This window comes from Stylophora pistillata, chromosome 7 (assembly GCF_964205215.1).
Source record: "Stylophora pistillata chromosome 7, jaStyPist1.2, whole genome shotgun sequence".
Taxonomy (NCBI): domain Eukaryota; kingdom Metazoa; phylum Cnidaria; class Anthozoa; order Scleractinia; family Pocilloporidae; genus Stylophora; species Stylophora pistillata.
In genome coordinates this window covers 33,325,288-33,346,607 of record NC_142525.1, presented here as the reverse complement: position 1 = coordinate 33,346,607, position 21,320 = coordinate 33,325,288, and the positions used below count along the sequence as shown (strand labels likewise).

Below are 21,320 nucleotides of genomic sequence, written 5' to 3'. Positions count from 1 at the left end.
TGAGAATATTATAGTATTATATAATTTCTACACTCAATATTGCCTTGGTCATGCGTAGCTATGCATCAGAACAAAGCATGTCGGGAAGGCCCCAACCACACACCAACATGTAATGGCGGCGAAGAAATCGGAGTCGGAGAAGAACCTACCGTGGGGTTTGACCCCAGAAGGGTTAACACCAGGATCGATGAAGGCAAGCTAACATTAAGATCCATTCTCTCATTTCTAACTAGCAATTGACTTGGAAGTTTAATAAATAAGTGAATTCAAAGATCTCGACGTTTTACTGTAAAAGTAACGTCTTACATTAGATGTATTCCTTGCAGACAATTTCTGAGAGCAAGTTGAAGTCCTTCTCTGTCGGAATGATGAACACTGGACTGAAGAAACCCGCTAGACTAAAGCAAGATACTGATGAGAAGAAAAAGGTCTCGTTTAATTGTGATTTTGTGGATTAGAATTTCTTAGATCATAAGAAACCAAAGATTTATGATTAATCGCTGCAATTGTAAGCCAGATTTTGCAGGAACTTGACATTTAAAGGTTGTTTGAGAAAGAAAGGGGCTATGTGCAAATGCCCTTATTGAAAATAACATAAGACTTATGGACAAGATTTTGAAGGATGCAAATCAAGAATGGAAAGTGAGAGATTAACAGGAAAGCGTTTGAGAATAACATTGGAAAGAGCTATATTGTTAGCTTTGGCAATGCACGTATTTAATAGATTTAATATTTAACAATTATTCACCAAAGGCGAGGTGAATATCATCGAATAATCCACGAGACGAAGTCGAGGGGATTATTCGACAATATTCACCGAACCTGAGGTGAATAATTGTTTTAGTATAATTTCAGAGCTGAACAACAGAGAAATTTCTAAAATCATAACATTTTAGCAACATTTATGAACATTTTATTTTAACATTTTATATAAATGGCATGGAGCGGTTTACATATGAGGAACCGCTCAACCAATCAGATTGCTGGAAACTCTTTGCTCAGCCCTGAAACTATACTAAAATTGTATATTTGGTGCAATTATATTTTCATGTGTCTGTTGAGCATGTTTTGGCTCCTTGAATGGTTGTCTTTTTGGGTATTTTGCAATCCCTACAGTGGATAACATATCAAGTTAACTACATTTTGTGCAGCTTGCATTGACAGACATTTTCACCATAATAACTTTCAGAGGAATCATAAGAAACATTCCACAGGTTTCAAATATGTTTTGTTCCTAAGGTTTGCTGAAAAAAGGGGAGAATATATTAGAATGAAGGAAAATGTGAATCATGTGTTACACTTAACTCCCGAGAAGAATGCATTAAATTCACGGACCTATTGTTCTAACGCCTCTCATATCACACTGGATCCCCTCACAGTGACACTAGCTCATTAGTATAGTGGCACTTTTCTCTCTTTTATTCAGCCCTTGTGGAATATTTTTCCTTATCCGTCCCTGACGATGCCGTCGAGCAATGAAAGCTCAGACTTCTACAGTATTTTACAGTAATTCAAGACCACTTTAGTGTTTTTATTGTTTTACCCAAAATGTTACTGAAGGACAACATTTAAAGATTCATGTGTTGCAAGTGGAGAGAGAAAAATCTATGTTCCAATCAGTTCCATTTTTTTATATGGATGCTCTGATCTTCAGTTAACTTGTTGGCAAATCAGTTGATAAATTAGATTATGTATTAGCTTTATTCTGGACAAACATCTTGTTTATTGCTTGCATGTCAAAATAACATGTGTAGAGAAAAAATAAGGAAAAAAGATGATTGTGATTTTAGTCCTTGAACACTTTGTTATTGTCTATTTTTTTTTTTAGAAAGCAGAATCAGAGTGTGCAGAAGTGTTTGCAGATTTTGTAGCTTCATTTGAAGATGCTCGGGTTGCTGGGAAGACTTTTGTGCGTGGCAATACAATCAACCCAGAAACAAAAGGTAAACTTTTTCATTTCAAAACTGATTTGTGTGGTTGTCAGTCTGAGTTAACAACTGCATCATTAAGTGGACGTTGAGTGCCTGAAACATCCAGGAGCTTCCACTATTGGCAGCTAGCTCCTAGATGGAGACTTCTCCTATAGCTGGCAAATCCTGGCAACCCAGCCATGAGCTGGTTGTCAGTCTGCATTAAAAACTAACTTGTATACTTGTCATGTTTAACAGAGGAGACTGCTTCAGCACAGGCAGGAGCTTTATACAAGCCAATGGCAAAGCTCTCTGCTACTGTCATGGAAGAGAAAATCAAGACTGAATTGGCAGCACCCAAAGTGGTATGTATGTAGTTTAAGTTAATTTGTGTATAGTACTCCAATGATTAGCTTAACCCCTTCCCTACCACAGCCAGACACACTCTTCTACTGGTGGCCATATTGAATTTTTTCTCAACAACCATAGATAATTTTTTCAAGCGATTGCAAACAACCAGGCTCTCTGTAATGATTTGTTTTTTAGGACGTATATATATGTCCTTGGTCGTTGAGTGACATAAGGTAGGACTTATATATACGTCCTTGGTAGGGTAAGGGTTAAAGAACTCTTAACCTCAAAGACTAGGTACAGAATGCAGTCAACTTTGTTGTGTTGTTGTTGTTGTTGTTGTTGTTGTTTTTTTTTGTGCAAGGGAGTTACATGGTTCTATAGTGCTTCTCTCCTGGGGGTATAAACAGTATTTTAATCATCAGGGGAATGTCATATGCACTATTACTTTTGCATTTTGCTACAGCATGTACTCTCACTTAAAAATTGACAGTTTTTGCATTATCCCTATTTCTTTCAGGAGTCTGTTAAGAAAAAAGGAAAAGAGAAAGAAAAGAAGAAGAGCAATCTAGAACTTTTTAAGGAAGAATTAAAAAGGTACACAAAATTATTGTTTAAGTTATCAGCGAGTTGTTTTATTTATACCTAATACTTTAAATCATTTTCTCACAATAGATATTTTTTTCTTTCCACCTTTTGTTCAGACAACAGAAAGAACGGGAGATAAGACACAAGATAAAGAAGGGTGAATTAGCTGATATTCCTAAAGAGGTCTTAGAAAATATGGCACCATCCCTTCTTGCACCTTCAAAGGGTATGGACTAATAGTTTTTTTTGATGAAGTATGTGATTGTCAAGTTTAGATAACTATTCAAAACTGGGAACTCTCAGTATTGCCTCAGGAACTGGGGCGTACAGGAAAATACCTTGTTTTAACACTATGGGTTATGGTAAACACACTATACGATACCACAGTCCATTTATCTGGTCAAGAATTAAAGACGTCACCAACCCTCGTGGCATTTAAGACCAGAATAAGAAAAACTGACCTTTCAGACCTCATTGACAACAATAGCAGTTGCTGCAAACTATGTAAATTGTGAACAGAATCATTTTATATTATTTTATAGTATTTATTATTATGTTGTTAGCAAGTATTTAACGTTTACTAATAATTTTTGTACACTGAAGTTAGATGTCCCCAATTAGCTAATCTACAGCTAAAAACGTTGATACAGTAATGAAGTTTTCATTCATTCATTCATTCATTCATTCAGTCATCAAAGCAGAAGTTACCTAATTATTTAAAAACAATTTTGAATTTCTTTAGTCTGACTGTTGTTGTGAATTTGTGCTTGTGAAGACAAAACATCTGACAAGGAGCAGAAACATATATTGTGATTCCTTCCTTCCTTCTCAACTAACTACAAGCATTAGTCCATGTTATATTGAATTGATTTGTTTATATTTTAGAGGAAGGCTATTCATATGGATCACATGATACTGGAGACCCTAACACAACAAATCTTTACATTGGAAACATCAATCCAGCGGTAAATTAAATTAACTGAGGATATGCTTAATTATTTTAAGGAATTATGTTGTGGCTTTTATGTATTGACAAACTTGGGTTGGGCTCTCAACTTTAAGATGCGTTTTTTGTGAAAATGGTATTTTGACAAAGCAGGAGAGCCACATGCTACCATTTTTTAGTTTCTCAATCAGAAAAGGAGTCAATTATATATAGATATTTATATAAAACAATGATATTAGAAGCATTGCTGCTCATAAAGAGTGCAGTTAATCTTCATGAAGAACATTCTTTTAATATGTTACTGAAAAGGTAATCCTAATCTGGATCTGGTCCTAGATCTGCAAGGTCTGTATGATTCACCCAGGTGCTGTTTCTTTATTTGTTAGATGACAGAGGAGATGTTAATGCGTCTGTTTGGCAAGTATGGACCTTTGGCAAGTGTTAAAATCATGTGGCCAAGAACTGAAGAGGAGAAGGCTCGCAATAGAAACTGTGGTTTTGTTGCTTACATGAGGAGAAAGGATGGAGAAAAAGCTCTTAATGCTCTAAAAGGTTAATTTTTTTTAAAGAATATTTGATGTTGTAGAGATATTCTTCTTCCGAGGGCTGAAGGTTCTGGGTAAAAAGCAAACATTCAAATTCTTACCTTGCATGTAATCTGGAGTGTATCTTAAGTTCTTGTAAAGTCAGTTGCTATGGAATTATTTTCTTTGAAGTCAGACATTTCCATTTAATTAATTGCTTAAGTCTTATTTGAATCCACCCTCCCCCTCCCCCCCAGTATTTCAAGCAACATTGTGTGATTTTTGTCATGAAATAACTTTATTCTTTCTCATTAATTTGCATAAATGACTATTAGCTATTAGAAAAGATTTCAACACTGAGTTTTCAAATCACTTGTTTAAATATGTTTTTTTCACCTAAAATTTTCTTTTTGATGTATGATGTCTTTACTTTTGATCACAGGGAAAGAAGTGATGTCATACGAGATGAAACTAGGTTGGGGCAAAAGTGTCCCCATACCACCTCACCCCATCTATATTCCCCCAGAGATGCAAGAAGACACAACCCCACCACCCCCGTCAGGGTTGCCTTTTAATGCCCAACCTGACAAGAAAAAAGATGACTACTCCAGTGCTCCTCCCCCAGAGGGAGGGGCTGAGGAAGGCAAACGTGACCTTGATGCAAATGGTTTTAATAAGGAGGTGAGCTTCAGATAATGGTTTAGTCATAAATTCATAACTCATGCGAATTAGCTAAGGGAAACTCCATACTTACACATCAATGACTCCTTTGCAATGATTTTTTTCCATTATATGAACATTAAATGCATGTTGCTTATCACGCGTACAAAGTAGTTCTGCCATTGGTAATGTACCAGCTAGGGTACAAGACTTTCTTTATTGTTAGTATTATTAATTATTGAATTGTTATCTCTTTTTCATTCGTGCCTTTTTCAGAGTACTGTAAGTTTTGTCAAGGATTACTTAATTTTAATAAGTTCTACAAGTACAAAAAAAAGTTTTTTTTTTTTTTTTTTTAATTCTTTCCATAAGCCGTTATAAAACATCTGGGCCCTACTCATTATCAGTGTTTCTTGAGAGTCTTTATTTCCTTGTGATGTGAGAATTGCTTTTTTTAATCATTTTCTAATTAAGGCAAGTGTATCGTCATGGTGTTCTCTTTTTTGTGTTTGATCAAACTTTTAAAAGAAGTAAAAAAACATTCATTTTTCATTGTGAATAATTCTCTTGCCTTTTCTTCACATATTTCATGTATGTGTTCTCAAGGCAAGTATTTTTAATGTATCAAAAATGAAGGCTGTAGAGCATGCATGCACTTTTAATGTAGGTTCCAATCAGCTGTTACAGATTCACAATTTGTGTATGTATGTTAACTGTAAGTTACATCTTAATAGCTGTTTAGCTCAATACTCACAAAGTCTTTGGCAATTGTCTCTTAGACCTTAGCCAATGCGGTCGTGAAAGTTGTAATCCCGACGGAAAGGTACCTTTTCTATGAAAATTCACTGTTTTTTTTTTATTCCCTTGTGGAATACTCACTGGCTGCTGGTATGTTTCATGAGTGACCTCTCCATGGCAGACTTGATCAATGTTATACATCAACCACATGATGTCTGTACATTTTTGTTGTTTTGTACATTATTTACATCCTGTTATTTGATTTAGAAAGTTTCTGTGCAGATGTACACTGTGCATCTAATGTAAAGGTTTTGCTTCCTTCTGCCCTTTTTGGTTCCTTTTTGGCATTTTAAGTGAATTAAAGAACACGAAGAAAATCTTACTGCAACCAAAAAAATAAAACATAATGTTCTTTGCTCTCTCTATGATGTCTGTGTCACCATTATGTCATTCAAAGTTAAGCACTGCTGTTCCAACAACAAACTGTTCCAATGTTATAAAATTGTATTGTAAGAGTCATAACAGTTTTGTAACTGCTGTAATGTTAGGAATTTGTTTAGTAGCACCACCTTCTGATTCAGAAATGATACTTTGGGTATAGGGGCTTGTTGAAGCTATGAATTTTTTTGGTGACTTTTTTTCTTTTGTTTTGTATTGTACAAAAAGTAATTTAGTTGAGTGGTGTTTTAGCTGGGAAGGTGACAAATGAGCGCTTGAGGGTTTTTTGTGTCTTGCTTACAAAAGTCATTTAAAATAAATTGTTCCAGAATGAGACTATTCATAATTCTTTGTACAGTTCTTGTAGACTCTTTCCTATTTTCTCCTTAATTTGTGCGCTTTTTCATGCAAACTAAACAATTGGCGTAAGTTACTCAGCTCTACATGTAGGTTGCATTCTGTTTCCCTTGAGGAAAAAACTCAACATTTTCAATCAACTTTGAGGTGAAAATGCTCATCTTACCATGTTTGATTTCACAGTGATAGTCACTAATGTTCACATGTTGTTTGTTGTTGTGGTAACCACTGTAATTCCAACAGGAACCTGCTGTGCCTCGTTCACCGTATGGTTGAGTTTGTTGTGCGAGAGGGACCCATGTTTGAAGCCATGATTATGAACAAAGAACTGAACAACCCGTTATACAGGTGATTAAATATTATCTTCTCAATTACAGCTTGGGTTTCTTGAAAATTCAGCTCAAGTTATTGCAGTTTCATAATTTGTTATTGAGTATATTCCTGTCCATACATAGTCCTCATTCTACTGTTTTTTTTTTTTATTACACTTCTTTCATGCTTTTCTGCTTTACAAATTTAATATTTTTAAATTTTGTTGAAGTTGAAGCTGGAGCCAACATGAACTTGTTCTTTTGCAACCCTTTGAGATCTGATGTTGAATTCTTCTCTTTAGCTATGATATATTTCCTTGTAAATAATTAGTCATGAGAGTTTGGTGTAGATCAAGATAACAACTTCTACGTAAAATTAAGTATTCTCATCACCTGTTTGTTGGATGATGTATGGATATTATACGGAAAAGTTATGAGTTAATCAATTCTGGGAGTTAAAGGGCTAAAGTTGTTGTTTTGTGAATTTCTGTCTGCAGGTTCTTGTTTGACAATCATTGTCCAGAGCATATCTACTACCGTTGGAAGCTGTTTTCCATTCTCCAGGTTTGTTCTGGTTTGTTTTGTTAAAACATCGTTCTGAAGTTGAGCACCTTTCACTCTTGAGCGTGTGACTTCATAGCCCTTTACACTGTAACATCAGAGTGCAAGTTCTCCATAATGTTCTTTTTAAAAAAAGCAGTATGCATCTGATGTTTGAAATTCATAATGGCCTAGCTTACCGTAGAGACTCTGTGGCTTTGTGGTAGAGCATTGAAGAGCTGAATTGGAAGGTCTGAGGTTCATTCCTAAAAGGAGTGCAGAATTTTTTCTCTGTACCACACTCATGGCATGATGAAAAAACATCTTTTGCTGTTTCTTTACCCAGCTCAAAGTTTACTTTCTTTCTAATTCTATTTATGTTCTCTGTACTTTTCTTATTGTTCTTACATGGAGAATCTGTCTAATATTTAAATGCTTAAATTTACAATCATTTCCTTTGATCTCATGACCTTCGTGTTTAATTCACTGTTGGGAGAAATATGATACTGGTCATACCTAAGGCTAGAGGGTCAACCTCTGAACCAATCTGAATCAAACCTAAACTGATTGGGACTTAATCATATGCTTTTTACTGCACCCAATGCTGTTTAATATTTATTTTTATTATTATTATTATTTTTTTTTTTTTTTGCTTTAAATTCTCATTGACTACTTTTGATACTTTTCTTTCCTCTGATTGGTTTTTCTGATGGCTTTGGTTTTTTTCTTTTTCCTTTCTTTTTTTCAACATTCAATCGCAAAACATCCTCTTGTCTCATTTTTCTACAGGGTGATTCCCCTACAAAGTGGAGGACAGAAAAATTTAGAATGTTTGAGAACGGCTCCTTGTGGAAACCACCTCAGTGTCACCAGTACACTATGAGTGCTGCAGCTTTCAATGCCAATAAACAACCTGTGCCTCAAGTAGAAACACCCATTGCACCTTCAACGTCACAGATATCAACAACGGCACCATTACCACACAGCTCAAGCAGCAGTCACAGCAGCAGTCATACTACATCAGCATCCACAACATCAAGTAGTAGGAAGTGTTCTCTGTCTAACAAGTAAGATCTATGCTCATGTGATGGAATAAGGGCAAGGGTCACAGAAAAATTTATTTTATCTGCTTGTGCAAATAAGTGAGTAGTCTAGTGGTCAGTGCACTGGATTCTGGGTCAGACGGCCCGGGTTCAAGTCTTGGCTGGGGCTTGACATTGTCCTTAAACAAGATGCTTCACTCACATTGCTTCGTCTTCTCGGATAGGACGTAAAGCCGGAGGTCCCGTCTCCTGCATCTGTCAGTTAATTTGGGTAGGCAGGGGAGGTTAAAGAACCCACATCACGAGATGACTTTTAGGTGGTCTGGCCTCTTTATTAGGAATTGGGGGGAGGGGGCATCTGTAAAATTTCTTCTTTATTAATTGTAAACTGCTGCTGGGAGTCTGGAAAAAGTTTCCCACACAGTGTTGTAAAGCACATTAGAACATTGCATGGAAATGTGCTATAGAAATTGATATTACTATTATTTTTTTATTATTATTAAACAAGAGGCAGTGTGCCAAGTGCTTTGTCCATTGCTATTGTTTTGTGTGTGAGAATGAAATCTTTTCCTCAAAACTGGAGATCAAGATCCTGAATTGTTGAGTCTCAATCCATGATTCTCAATAGTTTGAAGATCCCATTTCAAGTTGAGACTGTCAGCTTACTTTGAATAGTAGTACTGCATACCTCATGGGGCATTTATTAGACTTTTAGCATGTGGATGTTGCATTTATTGCTGAGCCTTTCTATTTTTAATTCATAGTTCTTAATCTCTGACAATAATGATGATAAATCAATTGGATATGTTACACAAAACAGAGACATGTATAAAGATCCAACGCCTAGTTTTTTCGGTAAAATAGAATAAGATTGTTTGGTGAGTGATATGTACAACAAGGAGGGTGCAGATAATAAAGATGTATTGTACTTGTAATTTTTTCTGGTAATCGTAAAATAAGAAATGGACCATTAGAGAAGTGATAGGTGAGGGGAAGGGCAAAAGCAAGATATTTCTTGTTGAAAAAATATTGTGAATTTGCTGTGGTACAATGTGAAAATCTAATAAAAAAAATTTGGTAAATTTTGTGGTTGTAGGCAGCGCGACAGGTTAGAAGACATGCTGAGGGATTTAACACCAGAAAGGATCAAAATCTCTAGGTGTATGGTGTTTTGTGTTGATCATGCAGACTGTGCAGAGGAGGTAAATTAGAAATGATGCTTTGGTTTTTTCCTCTCGTGATTAATCCAATTGGGTATCAGCTGTTTAAAGGAATGTAAAATATTATTTTGTCAATACACATAATCTCTTTTTGTGGATTATTGAAAAGAAAAAAAAGAAAAAACTACAGTAGTTGTTTCAAGTGAATTTTTGGAGAGAATGATCAAGGGCTATTTCAATTTTTTCCTCTTTTTTTCCAACATTACCTTTTTCCTTAAACAAAGGAAAATACAAACTTTCCTATTTTATTGAAAAGCTAAAGTAATGATATCAACTTGCTATAGTTTAATTTTGACAAGAGAATGGTCAAATACAGTTGTAAATGTAGTGATTGACAATTTGAAAAGATGCTCAGCTCAGTGAGTTGATGCTCTAATCTGTTTTTAACTGTAGTGAGCATTTCATTTTCCCACACGCAAAGTTTTCATAAATCTCTGTGCTCTGTTCACTCAGGTTGTGGAATGCATTGCTGAGTCACTGTCAATATTGCAGACCCCTTTGCAAGTTAAGGTTAGTGGAAAGCCAGTATTTTCATGATGTAGGGTGAACTGGATGTGTGTTCCATTAGAAAGAAGAAGGTTGTCACGAAGAAAAAAGGATCTTAAACTATGAAGATCTTTTTGTAAGTTTAAGTCTCACAGAGAACTTTACAATAGTTTCTATGTCTAAGAAGGGAGTAGCAAGCATACTACAGTAGTTTTGTTTCCAAAGTCTTCACCAATTCTTGCTATCCTTATTGCTAGTGTGCTGAATCTGAGTGAAATCAAAGCCTTTGTTTTTGCCTCTGTAGGTGGCGAGACTGTACCTGGTGTCGGACATTTTGCACAACTGCTCTGTCAAAGTACCAAATGTGTCTTATTACAGAAAAGGGTACGGTGCCTTGTTCTTTTCTCTACAGGATCATAAATGCCCTTCTTTAGTGTGTTGAATTTGACTCGAAAATTTTCTTGAGAATAAGATGATTACACATTTTTCTTTAGATTTCAAACGCTCCTCCCAGACATATTCGGCCATCTTAGTGACTCTTTCAAAGCTATAAATGCTCGCATGAAAGCCGAAAATTTCAAGGTGAGTGTGTAATATTTTTATAGTTTTACATTTGTTCCCCTTAATACCCTGAATTATAACATAACCAAAGTAAAGCGCGCGCTCTGATTGGTCAATTTAGCGTCCCCTATTTGATGGGTGTACGCTGCTGACGTGAGCAAATGCAAAGACTATTTTTCCGCGCGCGCTTGTTTTTCTGGTCACGTAAGATTTGTTAAATAAAAGGGAACTCTTTAGCTACAATGTATCAATGTTATGTTATAAAACAATGGTAAACACCACAGCGTACACTATTGAGTTATGGATGCACTTGGGGGGGTTTGTTAAGCACTCAAGAAGCTAGAGTCGCTCGAGGCGATAGCCGAGAGCGACTCTTACGCTTCTTTCGTGCTTAGCAACCTTCCGCGTGTATCCATAACTCAATAGTGTACGCTGTGGTGTTTACCATTTATTAATTGGGCAATTAATTCAACTTATGAAAAGCCACAGAGGACACAAAGGCTTGCCCTGTAGAGTTAATATGGACATTTTGTTTGTTATGATCATGGACCATTAGGCATCTAAGAAAAAAACGAACAAACAACCAAACAAACATAATTGTTAATTTTCTTTTTCAGAAACAAGTCCTTCGCTGTCTTGCAGCGTGGATGGACTGGGCTGTATACACTCCAGATTTTTTGTTTGATTTGGAGAATGTGTTTTTGGGTAACAACGAAAAACCCATTCAACCGAAGGTAAACTTGGTACAAGCCTTACCTACGTCTCTACGCTGTCTTAAGTTTCTTGCATCTTTCTTAATTAAATTCTCTGATCAGATTGTAATGGGTTATAGGTAAAACTTAAGTCATTTCTTGATTGTCGGAGCAGGGATTGATTGGGGAGCAGGGATGGCGCAGTGGTGAGAGCACTCGCCTCCCACCACTGTGGCCCGGGTTCGATTCCCGGACCTGGCGTCTCATGTGGGTTGAGTTTGTTGTTGGTTCTCGTCCTTGCTCCGAGGGTTTTTCTCCGGGTCCTCCGGTTTTCCTCCCTCCGTAAAAACCAACATTCCAAATTCCAATTCGATCTGGAACAGTGGACAAGAATAGCCACCCAGTGGATGTCCATTGTTAAATCATTTCTTGATTGTCGTTCCACTCCAGGCTGCTGTGGAAGAAACCTTTACTGAAAGAAAGGCTGATCTGGACGGAAAACCACTCGACATTGACGGGCTGCCCCTCAAGTCAAGTGACGTGGATGGCGTCCCCATCGGATCAAGCGATATGGATGGCTTCCCCATAAAACCGATGGATATCGATGGAGTTCCTCTATCTAGTGATGATATTGACGGAAAGCCGAGTAAGTTGATTGTTATCCGTGTCACCCCCAAGATCTCATTAGAAATTCTCCTTACTGTCTGTCATTAGGACGTCACTTCGGAGAATTTGTTGAAATCACGTGACCTCTTTTTTTTCTTTTCCTCTTACCCCAGTGGACGGTAAAAAGAGTTCTGACAAGTCTCGAGATAAAGGTCAGGAGATCACTTGGTTTTTATACTTTTTTCCTGCGTTCTTATGTATCTTTGTGACTGTTAAAAAAAAAGATTCAACAATGTTCACCTTTGGCTTCAGAGCGATTTTGACACGTTATTGTTAGTTGCATGGACCACCAGTTGAGTTTAGAGAGCTGATATTTTTGACCGAATTGTCGCTAGTGATTTTAAACGAGTAGTTGTGAGCTGACTGCCATAATAATAATGGTAATGATCTTTATTTAGCAATAATTTCCATAAAATCCTCTACAATACAAAATATTAACAGCGTAAAAACCGATCCAAACTAACTCACTTTCGGCTCACATCTACTCCTTTTTTTTTAATGTCAAAAGTGTCTGGAAACTACAAATAACGGAGTCAAATCTGAACAGATTCAAAGTCTAATAATCTGATAAGTAAAAGCAGATCTAAAACTATGCAGAAAAGAGAAAGGTGAATGGCAAATCTAGAACCCTATATACAAGGCTGCTAGAAAGCATTCAGCAATGTCAGTGGCTCCCTCGGCAGCTGCGGTTTCAACGTCACAATTATTAAAGTCATACGCAGCGCGGCGCTTCACCCGCGATCCTCGAAGGCAAACTAAGGCCGACCGAAGGAGGGCAAAGGATGTCTTTGCTCGGATCCAGGAAACTGTTTGCGAGTATCGTTCCCCTCTCTTGGTGGCTATCAGCTCGGCCAATCGGCTGTGGTACCTTATACATTCCATCCCCATCCCTCCCGTAGTTGTAATGGTAATAGGGACCTTTAGCAACCACGACGGCGACGGCAACGAGGACGTGGAAAAACAAGAGATCTAATTGGCAGAACAATAGCCCAGCACGTGCATTTTGAAACTTTGTACATTTCTTAGCCGTCCTATACAAAACAACAACGTGAAATCGCCAAAATTTGCGTCGTCTGCGAACCGAAACCGCGACGGCAAATTATTTTAATTTCCATTTGGAACTCAACGCTGCTTTTATACGTCATGCTTAGGTTGAGCTGTGGCGTCGTATGAGACAGTAAGCTCATGCAGCCATTTTTAAAATTCTAACTAAGAGTAGAAATTCATTTTTTAATCGAAGTCTTCCTTGGCGTTGCCGTCCTGACTGCTTAAGGTCCCTAATGATAATAATAATGATAATAATAATGATAATAATAATAATAATAATAATAGTAATAATGATGATGATGATGATGATAATATTTTTGTTTTAAAAATAGGCCTATATTCACTACAATCACTAAAATATTTACAAAAATTATGATAAAGTACTTTAAAATCGAAAATACAGTAAAATGTTTGATAGAAGTCTAAGAAATGCTAGTGGTTACACTCTTCGTTTAATAATGGCGATAACAATGATGATGATGCTTTTAAAAGAAACAAGTAAGAACGAAGCAAAATCTTATTCCTGATAATAATAATAATAATGATAATATAATAACAGTGATAATAATAACGATAAAAGTGATTTTTGTACGGTTAAGATGCACTTGATAATTTCAACAATATTGTCGCGAACATCTGGCATATGGACAATCCTCATCAGGGAAGCCTTTTTCTAAAGAAGTCTTCCTGACCCTTTTCCGTCGGTTAACATTTACATTTCGACCCACTCTTGACTGCATAAGGACTGTCCTACAATCCGACTTTCATTTTTCTGTATCATTTCGTATTAGATGTTCTTCACGTTGCGTCAAAATGGGACCGACCCGAGTGGGAGAGGACTGAAGAGCGGGAGTCTTTACCAGAGTAAGTTTGATACACATGGCGAACGAAGTTCAATTTTATATCCTGTTAGAAAAGCTAATTTCACCCCAAAGTCTCGTTTTTAAATTGATAAGATTTAATTACGGACCCTTTTGTTACGTTACGTTCCTTAGACCCGCCATCAAAGACGATTCTCCTAAGAGACCCGAAGAACATATAGCTGCTTCTGTCGAGACCCCGCGAGTGGCGGAAATAGACGAAAGTAGACGGAAAAAGCTTCGGGAAATCGAACTTAAAGTTGCAACGTATGCTCAGAAACTGGAAGCAAAGGGAGCGAGTGACATTGCTCAACAGTGTGATGTGTACAGGGCCAAGTTACTCGAGGTTAGTGAGGCCCTCATGGAGCAGACAACTCTGCCCACTTCATCACATTTTTAAATCTCTCCTTGGCGTTTTCAGTTTTCAGACTCACTCTCATCTTTTTCTTTTCATCAGGCTATTGAACCAAAAGAAGTTAAAGATAAAAAGAAGAAGGGAAGCAGTCATACCAACTCGCCGTCCGACTCTCGCCGGAGGAGGTCTCGAAGTCGATCCAAGTCCCCCTCTGCCAAAAAGCGAAGTCGGCGGTCCCAGTCCTCCGAGAGTCGTTCGACCTCGAGATCTCCCGAGAGGAGCGGATCGCCTTTGACTACCTCGCTGCAGGTACTGATATTTTGGCGGGGAGGCTCTTGTGAACAGTTTTTAGTGGATTTTGAAAAGAACATCATGGACCCACCAGCTTTATTATTTGAATGGCCACCTACTTATTTTCGTTTTTCTGTTCTTAGTCTTTGAAGCATTACGAGTCACGCACACCTTCGCCTTCGAATACCAAACGGTCAAGATCCCGATCCCGCAGCCGGAGCTCATCCCGCGGACGAGCGAGGTCCCGATCCCGAAGTCGCTCTCCTGGCAGCAAGCAGAGGCGTAAACGTTCAAGGTCACGGAGTGGTTCACCTTCTAAGAAAAGCTCGTCCCGAAAGAAGCGATCGAGATCCCGCTCAAGATCACCCTCCCGAAAGAAGAGTAAAAAGAAGAAGAAATGAGTCCAAAAAAGAAAGGAAGAAGAGGAAACTTTTTTGCTGGACCGTTGCGGAAAGAAGCGGCATAATTGTTTATGATTCTGTGCTGTAAGATATTGAAAGATAACGCAGCTGTGATGTGTGACAAGTCGAGGCCTGCGTGGATCGCGCACGTGGGAAGAAGAGGAAAATTATTTCGCGCACGAAGTGCGACCTTTCCTTCTCTTACGAACGCAGTTTGTGCGTCAATTGATTTTCCTTCCTCCTCTTTGTTTTCATGACGACCATGCAGGGCACGCTCGTTGCTGGTTACCTGTCCAAGATAACAGGGACCTTAAGCAAACCACGACGCAACGGCAACGAGAACGTGGCAAAACAAGAGATCTTATTGGCAGATAAATAGCTCAGCATGTGCGTTTAAAAAAATTGTACATTTCTGGGTCGTCCTCTGCCAAACAACACGTGAAATCACCAAAATTTACATTATCCGAGAACGAAAACCCCGATGGCCAATTATTTAAGTTTAAATTTTTAACAAAACGGTACTCACATACGTGACCTTGGGGTTGAGGTGTGGCGCTGTGAAAGACAGTAAACACATCCAGCTATTCGCGAAATTCTTACTATCAATTTAAATTTATTTTTTAATCGACAGTTTTCTTCGCTGTTGTCGTCCTGACTGCCTAAGGTTCTTAATAGGGAACTTAAGCAGTCACGACGGCAACGCCACAGAAGACTTCGATTAAAAAATGAGTTTCTACGTTTAGTTAGAATTTTGAAAATGGCTGCATGTGTTTACCGTCTCATAGGGCGCCAGACCTCAAACTCAACATAACGCGTAAAAGTAGCGTTGAGTTCCAAATGGAAATTAAAATAATTGTTGGTTTCCAAAGGACGGCTAAGAAATGCACAAAGTTTTAAAACGCACGTGCTGGGCTATTGTTCTGCCAGTTAGATCTATTATTTTTCCATGTTCTTGTTGCAGTCGCCGTTGTGGTTTGCTTAGAGTCCTAATAACTGATATGACACGGTGAGGAAGGACACCGTGTCACCACTTTTTTCGCTTTATCTACAATTGTTTTTTTTGTTTTTTGCAACTCCGGACGACCAGATTGACACCGAACTGTTACTAGAATTTACTCGCAGTCTTTCAAATAAAATTATTGTTGTAAAAGAAAGTTGCGTATGATTTTTATCCCAGTGTCAGTGTTGTAACAGGAGGTGGGCTGTTTTCTTGCAGAAGAGCCGGCGGAGGGGATGTACGGATATAACTCGGTTTATTGCCACTATGGGAACGGCAGGTTCTATTTATTTGTCCGGAGATTGTCAATGTCGTCTTAGGGACTGAACAATTAGTTCAAAGACTTGTTGATTTCTAGAAAATCGTCAGTGCAAATTGTTGTCAGCAGCGAGAGCACTATCAATTCTTTTTCCGTTTCCGGTTTTTCAGTAATTGAAGAAGGCAGTCAAAGGGCGTAGCGTGCATTTTATTACCCAAAGGTGGGAACAGCCCCACAGATGTGGTGATGCACATTTGGAAAACATTACTTTACTATGTTTTTGTAACTTTTCTCCCGAGTTGAAAGGTCAGCTAGTAAGGGGCCGACCATTTAACTCTTGTGGGAGGGGGGGTGGTTTTGAAAAAAATTTTCCTGCAATCGCATGTTGGAAGAAAAACATTACATGTAGCCCAAATGTAACAGAAGAAAAAGAGCATTTAGAACGGAAAAAAATATCCTGCACAGCAGATTGCTAGAAAAATTTCTTGATGACCAGAAATCCTCCACCCTCCCCCCCCCTCCTCAGAAAGTTAATGGTCGGCCCCTAAGGAAAGTGTTTTCGAAATCGCAGGCTCCCCTGGGTTAAAAGAATGCACTGGAAGGCGACACCTGCCAACTGCGCCCGAGAAAAAATTATAACCAACTACATGAATGTTGTTATTAACCTATAGATGAGATCATGACAGTAAGCAGCAGGTAGAGGTGAAACGATGATTGTCTGTGACGTCATTACTGTTTACGCCTTTCAATCTGCTCTGTCAATTCTCATAAAGAACCAAAGTGGGTTTGAGTGGATCAGTTAAAATTATGTAGAAATTCCAAAGAGAAGTGTCAGAGCTGCTGAGGAGTTCTGAAACAAACTTACAATTTCGATAACACTAATCGTGGTGGCCGACCCCTCAAAGTGCAAAGAAAATGCGTTTTATTGAAAATATGGTTATGTCTTTCAATTACGATCATTGTTTTGGTAACTCCATTAACTATCGCTTCTAAATGTTGAAACAACGATCCCTGGGTAAAAACTATTTGACGTGAAAACTTGAATTTAATTGTTTTGCAGTCTTATGTCTGCCGAATCTGTTGTAACAGACGCGAGTCTGCCCATTACGGGCTTTATCTGTCGAAATAAGTTTTAGGTGTAAGGTGATTTCACCGGGAACTTTTGTAAGTCTGTTCAAAAGGTATAAAAGCATTCATTTAAAGAATCGTTTTTGCGAAAATATTTGAGCTTGTGTATGCACCTACGTATTCAACGCGCTAGAGAGAAAAACATCCATTTGTGTCCTGCACCACAAGCTTGAAAGGGCTTCCTATTACCAAATAAGGAGTTGTTTACTAAAAGGGATCAAAAGAAACTAATTTTGATAAAAAGGAAATTAGGAACCAAACCGCTTAAGTATTGTGTGCCTTCAAATTGCTACTGAAATCTTAAAAAGATCACTGCAAACAGTGACCTCAGAGGTTTTTTGTATTGTCTAATTATGGAGTACCTTTGGGAACCTTCAGATTGAAACAACCGTTGCAAACTGTCAATCAAATTATGAAGTGCCATTTCAAAGCTATGCCTTGTAGTCCTATCCATTCCCATCTCGATCTTGTAAGAGTCGTCGGTGTGATATTTCTTCTCTGCATTGACTGTAAGTGGACAACATCATGCTCTCGAAATCATCCTGTTCAGAAAAAGGATCTGAATCAAGGCAGAAACCCAAATGCGCGCGCTGTCGCAACCATGGTATATACCCTGTTCCTCTGAAGGGCCACAGAAATGTTTGCCCCTACAAGATGTGCAACTGTAAGTATTGTATTTTGATTTTGGAGAGACGCTTGGTGTCGATGAAGCCGCAGCGTCAAACAGAGGGAGTCAAAGAGAAATCGTCAAAGAAGAAAAAATCTGCAAAGAAAACAAAACTGGTAGATGTTGCTGAGGAGAAAAAAATGGAGCAATCCTCAATTGAACCTGCCAAGGTGGATGCCCAACCAACTTCGCTCTCACATAGAAATGGTTAGTTGTTACTAGTTGATATGTTTTGGTAGTGAGTTATGTTACTTTGAAGTTCTTTTCCTTACAAATCACGCTTGAAAAACGAATTGAAAGTGAGGACCTGATTGACAAAAGGAAAGGTAAGTGTAAACGTCCTGAAAAGAAAACAACATTTACACGTGCTCGATACGGTATGCTCAGGATATATGAAAAGAAAAATTGCGTTTGCTTATGCACCTTCCAACGAAAAACTGTGTCCTTTAACTGCTGGTCATTAGCTCATTTCGACTTGTTAATCGACCCAAATCGCTCATTAAAGCGCGCGATCTTAATCAAATGTTAACAAAAACATATCCGTATCTCAAACAATTCAAGTGTAACGATTTATGAATGGTCTTTGCTTCATGCTTTTTTAAGTTTCGACCTTAATTTATCTCATCACCTATAGTGGGCATATACTGAGAAATGTTCAGCAAGCAACCGTGGAGGATAATCCTACTCTTGTACGTTGGATCAACAGTGATCTAATCGGCCAGGCGAAATATAGTGCTCCGTCTTAAAACTTATCTACGTTGTATCGGTCTTGCCTCTACATGCATATACTGAGGCCGACCTGTCTAGAAACCGACAAGAACTCTGCAATGTAGATAGAAATCTTTCGCACTTTACCTTTTTTTTCCCACGAGTTCACATGCAGTAAAAAGAGACAAACAAACTAACGAACAAAATAAAACGAAAACGGGAAATTATTAAAGAAACGAAAGACGATTACTATTGTAGAGGAAGTATTTTGCGGGAAAGCCCTTAAGCTTAAATAGATTTTAACAGAAATCGTAAGCAGAGTGATGAACATTCAATTTAATTCACTTTCTGACAAGATTGTTACTGAGATTTCTGGCTGCCAGGAAATAGTACGTCAGCAACAAGCTGAAAAATAATACCGTCTGCAGTTGCAGTTGATTTCACAACGTGCAAAAAAAAAAAAAATTAAAAGAAAGCAAGAAGAAACACAGGAAAAGGGTTCAGGAAAAGCGGCTAGCAATCGGCTTCAGCAAATGCTAGACTGAAACATTTCAAAAGAAATAGGGTAAATTTTAGTCTTAAGACACGTGGTGATCATGTTGACATAGATGCCGTTTCTTTTTCCCTTTCACCTTTAGGACACGATCCAAAACCTACAGTGAGCTATCTGCCAAGAACAGTAAACACAGGAGAGGTTTTGGATACTAAACGAAGTTCTCCTGGCTTAACAAGAGAGCAGTCAAGATATTTCCCTGAATACACAAGCCTGCCCAATCCACCGCTTCCTTACTATGGTTATCTGCCACAGATGCGGAATTTGAACCCTAGCGCCCCACCGAACGTGACCATCAGTCCCCCGAGGTTTCACAGAATGGTGATCCCGGAACAGCCGAAGTGGTACTTGAGTTACCCACAGTTGGATTCTCCCAATTACATTGCACCACATTCTCAGGTAAGGGACAAGTCGCTCATTTTTACTCACGTTGTTACTGCTGAATAAATTATTAAAGAAATGATAGGTAACAAACGGAGCCGATAATTGTAAAACAAATTCTCCTTGTAATTACTGAAAAAATGTGTAAAGAACAGTTTGGAGAATATAGGCATTCACTCTAAAAGTGTCGAATTAAAGGGTTATGAAACAGAAAGGTGATAATTTTATCTAAATGAAAAAATGTATCTGACGTCCGAGTGAACTAAATATCAGTTAGTTATTTGCTTAATATCATAGGTGACAAATTACTCCTTAATTTTGGCGCGAAAATTTCAGCGTTAATTTTTAAATTTCACATGTGAAATTACAAAATTGCCATGGTAACATCTCTTGTAACAACAACAACAACAATCCTTATTTGTACTCACTCTTGCTCAGAAAAAGTTACAACAAAGAGAATATTAAAAAGTATAAGTTAGAGTACTGGCTGCCTGGAATAACCATAGGAGCTATCTCCATCATAGCCAAGATGGCGTCGAGATTTAAGGCGGTGACCAGTGAAGAAGTTACGAAATTAAATGAAGCGGCCGAAAATTTAAGTACGCGAAAGAGCACAATTACCTGGGTGCGAGGTTTTGAGAAATGGTGTGACGAAAATAGCCTTGAGAAAAACCTGGAGATGATTCTTCCCGAGCAGTTGGATAAAGTACACGAGCGATTTTACGCCTCCGTGTGTAAACAAGACAGAACCGATTACGAACGTGGGTAATTTGTCACCCACAATATTAGAAGGTAATCAAATGGTTTTCTCGTGAAATTAGGAAATAATTTCACTCGCGTTTTGTCAAAATTCTTATAATTTCCCGAGCCTCAAGGCTTAAGGGAAATTATCAGAATTTTGACAAAACGCGAGTGAAATTATTTCCTAATTTCACTCGTCGCCATTTGATTACGCATACTAATTTGTTTTTTAGGGTTTTGCTTACAACCCATCACCACTGACTTTGAGCCTTCAGCGATCCCAAGAGCCTTTTCTGAAAATGACTGGTGACAACTGAACCACATGGCTTGAAAAGAAGCAAGTTTCCCTGTGGAGATTACCTGTGTCGCTATCTTACTTTGTGATCATGAACTAAAAATCAGGGTTTGCGAAAAGTTGGACTTTGGTTTTCCCACCAGATGTGCCCCTGCATTTCAAATTTAAGTTCATTGGTGTTTCAAGAGCTTCACACTTTATCAGTGTGCTGTTGTCAAGAACTATTAAAGAAACATTTTACTGACCTCAAGAGCAGGTTTCTGTTTATTCCCTGCGATTAATGGAGGAACACAAAGTACGTGGATTTGCAAGAGTCACCTACCCGTGTTGGTTGACATAAGCTACGTTTTTGTTACAGTTTTGAAAATGTTATTTAGGCAAATGTAAAGTTCACACAACAATGCCATACAAAAGAGAAAAAAAAATGACCAAACATTGGAAACAGTTTGGCGTTCGCAAATATCTTTGTAGACAATGAATATTTGAAAAGACAAACTAAACAAGACTAGAAACTTGATTCAAAGGTTACTCTTCTTTGCAGGATTCTATTCACACTTTTACCCTCTGGAGTGACTTGCATCTTATTTTTCTGTACAGTATCATCCC

At 38.0% G+C, this 21,320-nt stretch overlaps 2 protein-coding genes across 3 annotated transcripts; both read left to right on the top strand.

Moving 5' to 3' along the window:
* Positions 1 to 34: 34 nt before the first annotated feature.
* On the top strand, positions 35 to 16,139 carry LOC111339375 (U2 snRNP-associated SURP motif-containing protein). 2 transcript variants are annotated; one of them, XM_022946028.2, is made up of 24 exons: positions 35 to 193; positions 327 to 428; positions 1,829 to 1,943; positions 2,169 to 2,275; positions 2,782 to 2,858; positions 2,966 to 3,075; positions 3,735 to 3,814; positions 4,182 to 4,347; positions 4,762 to 5,000; positions 5,759 to 5,802; positions 6,756 to 6,860; positions 7,321 to 7,387; positions 8,153 to 8,430; positions 9,503 to 9,608; positions 10,080 to 10,136; positions 10,417 to 10,496; positions 10,607 to 10,694; positions 11,291 to 11,407; positions 11,816 to 12,011; positions 12,145 to 12,183; positions 13,870 to 13,942; positions 14,074 to 14,284; positions 14,396 to 14,602; positions 14,728 to 16,139. In XM_022946028.2, the coding sequence occupies exons 1-24, from the start codon at positions 113 to 115 to the stop codon at positions 14,983 to 14,985; spliced, it is 3,003 nt and encodes a 1,000-aa protein (XP_022801763.2). In that variant the 5' UTR covers positions 35 to 112; the 3' UTR covers positions 14,986 to 16,139. The 2 variants fall into 2 exon arrangements, with proteins under 2 accessions (XP_022801763.2, XP_088582854.1); XM_088726728.1 differs by lacking the exon at positions 12,145 to 12,183.
* Positions 16,140 to 16,273: 134 nt separating this feature from the next.
* LOC111339397 (uncharacterized) lies at positions 16,274 to 21,231 on the top strand. The gene is made up of 3 exons (XM_022946056.2): positions 16,274 to 18,243; positions 19,383 to 19,696; positions 20,653 to 21,231. Exons 1-3 carry the CDS (start codon positions 17,895 to 17,897, stop codon positions 20,734 to 20,736), a joined length of 747 nt encoding a protein of 248 aa, XP_022801791.1. The 5' UTR covers positions 16,274 to 17,894; the 3' UTR covers positions 20,737 to 21,231.
* Positions 21,232 to 21,320: the final 89 nt, after the last annotated feature.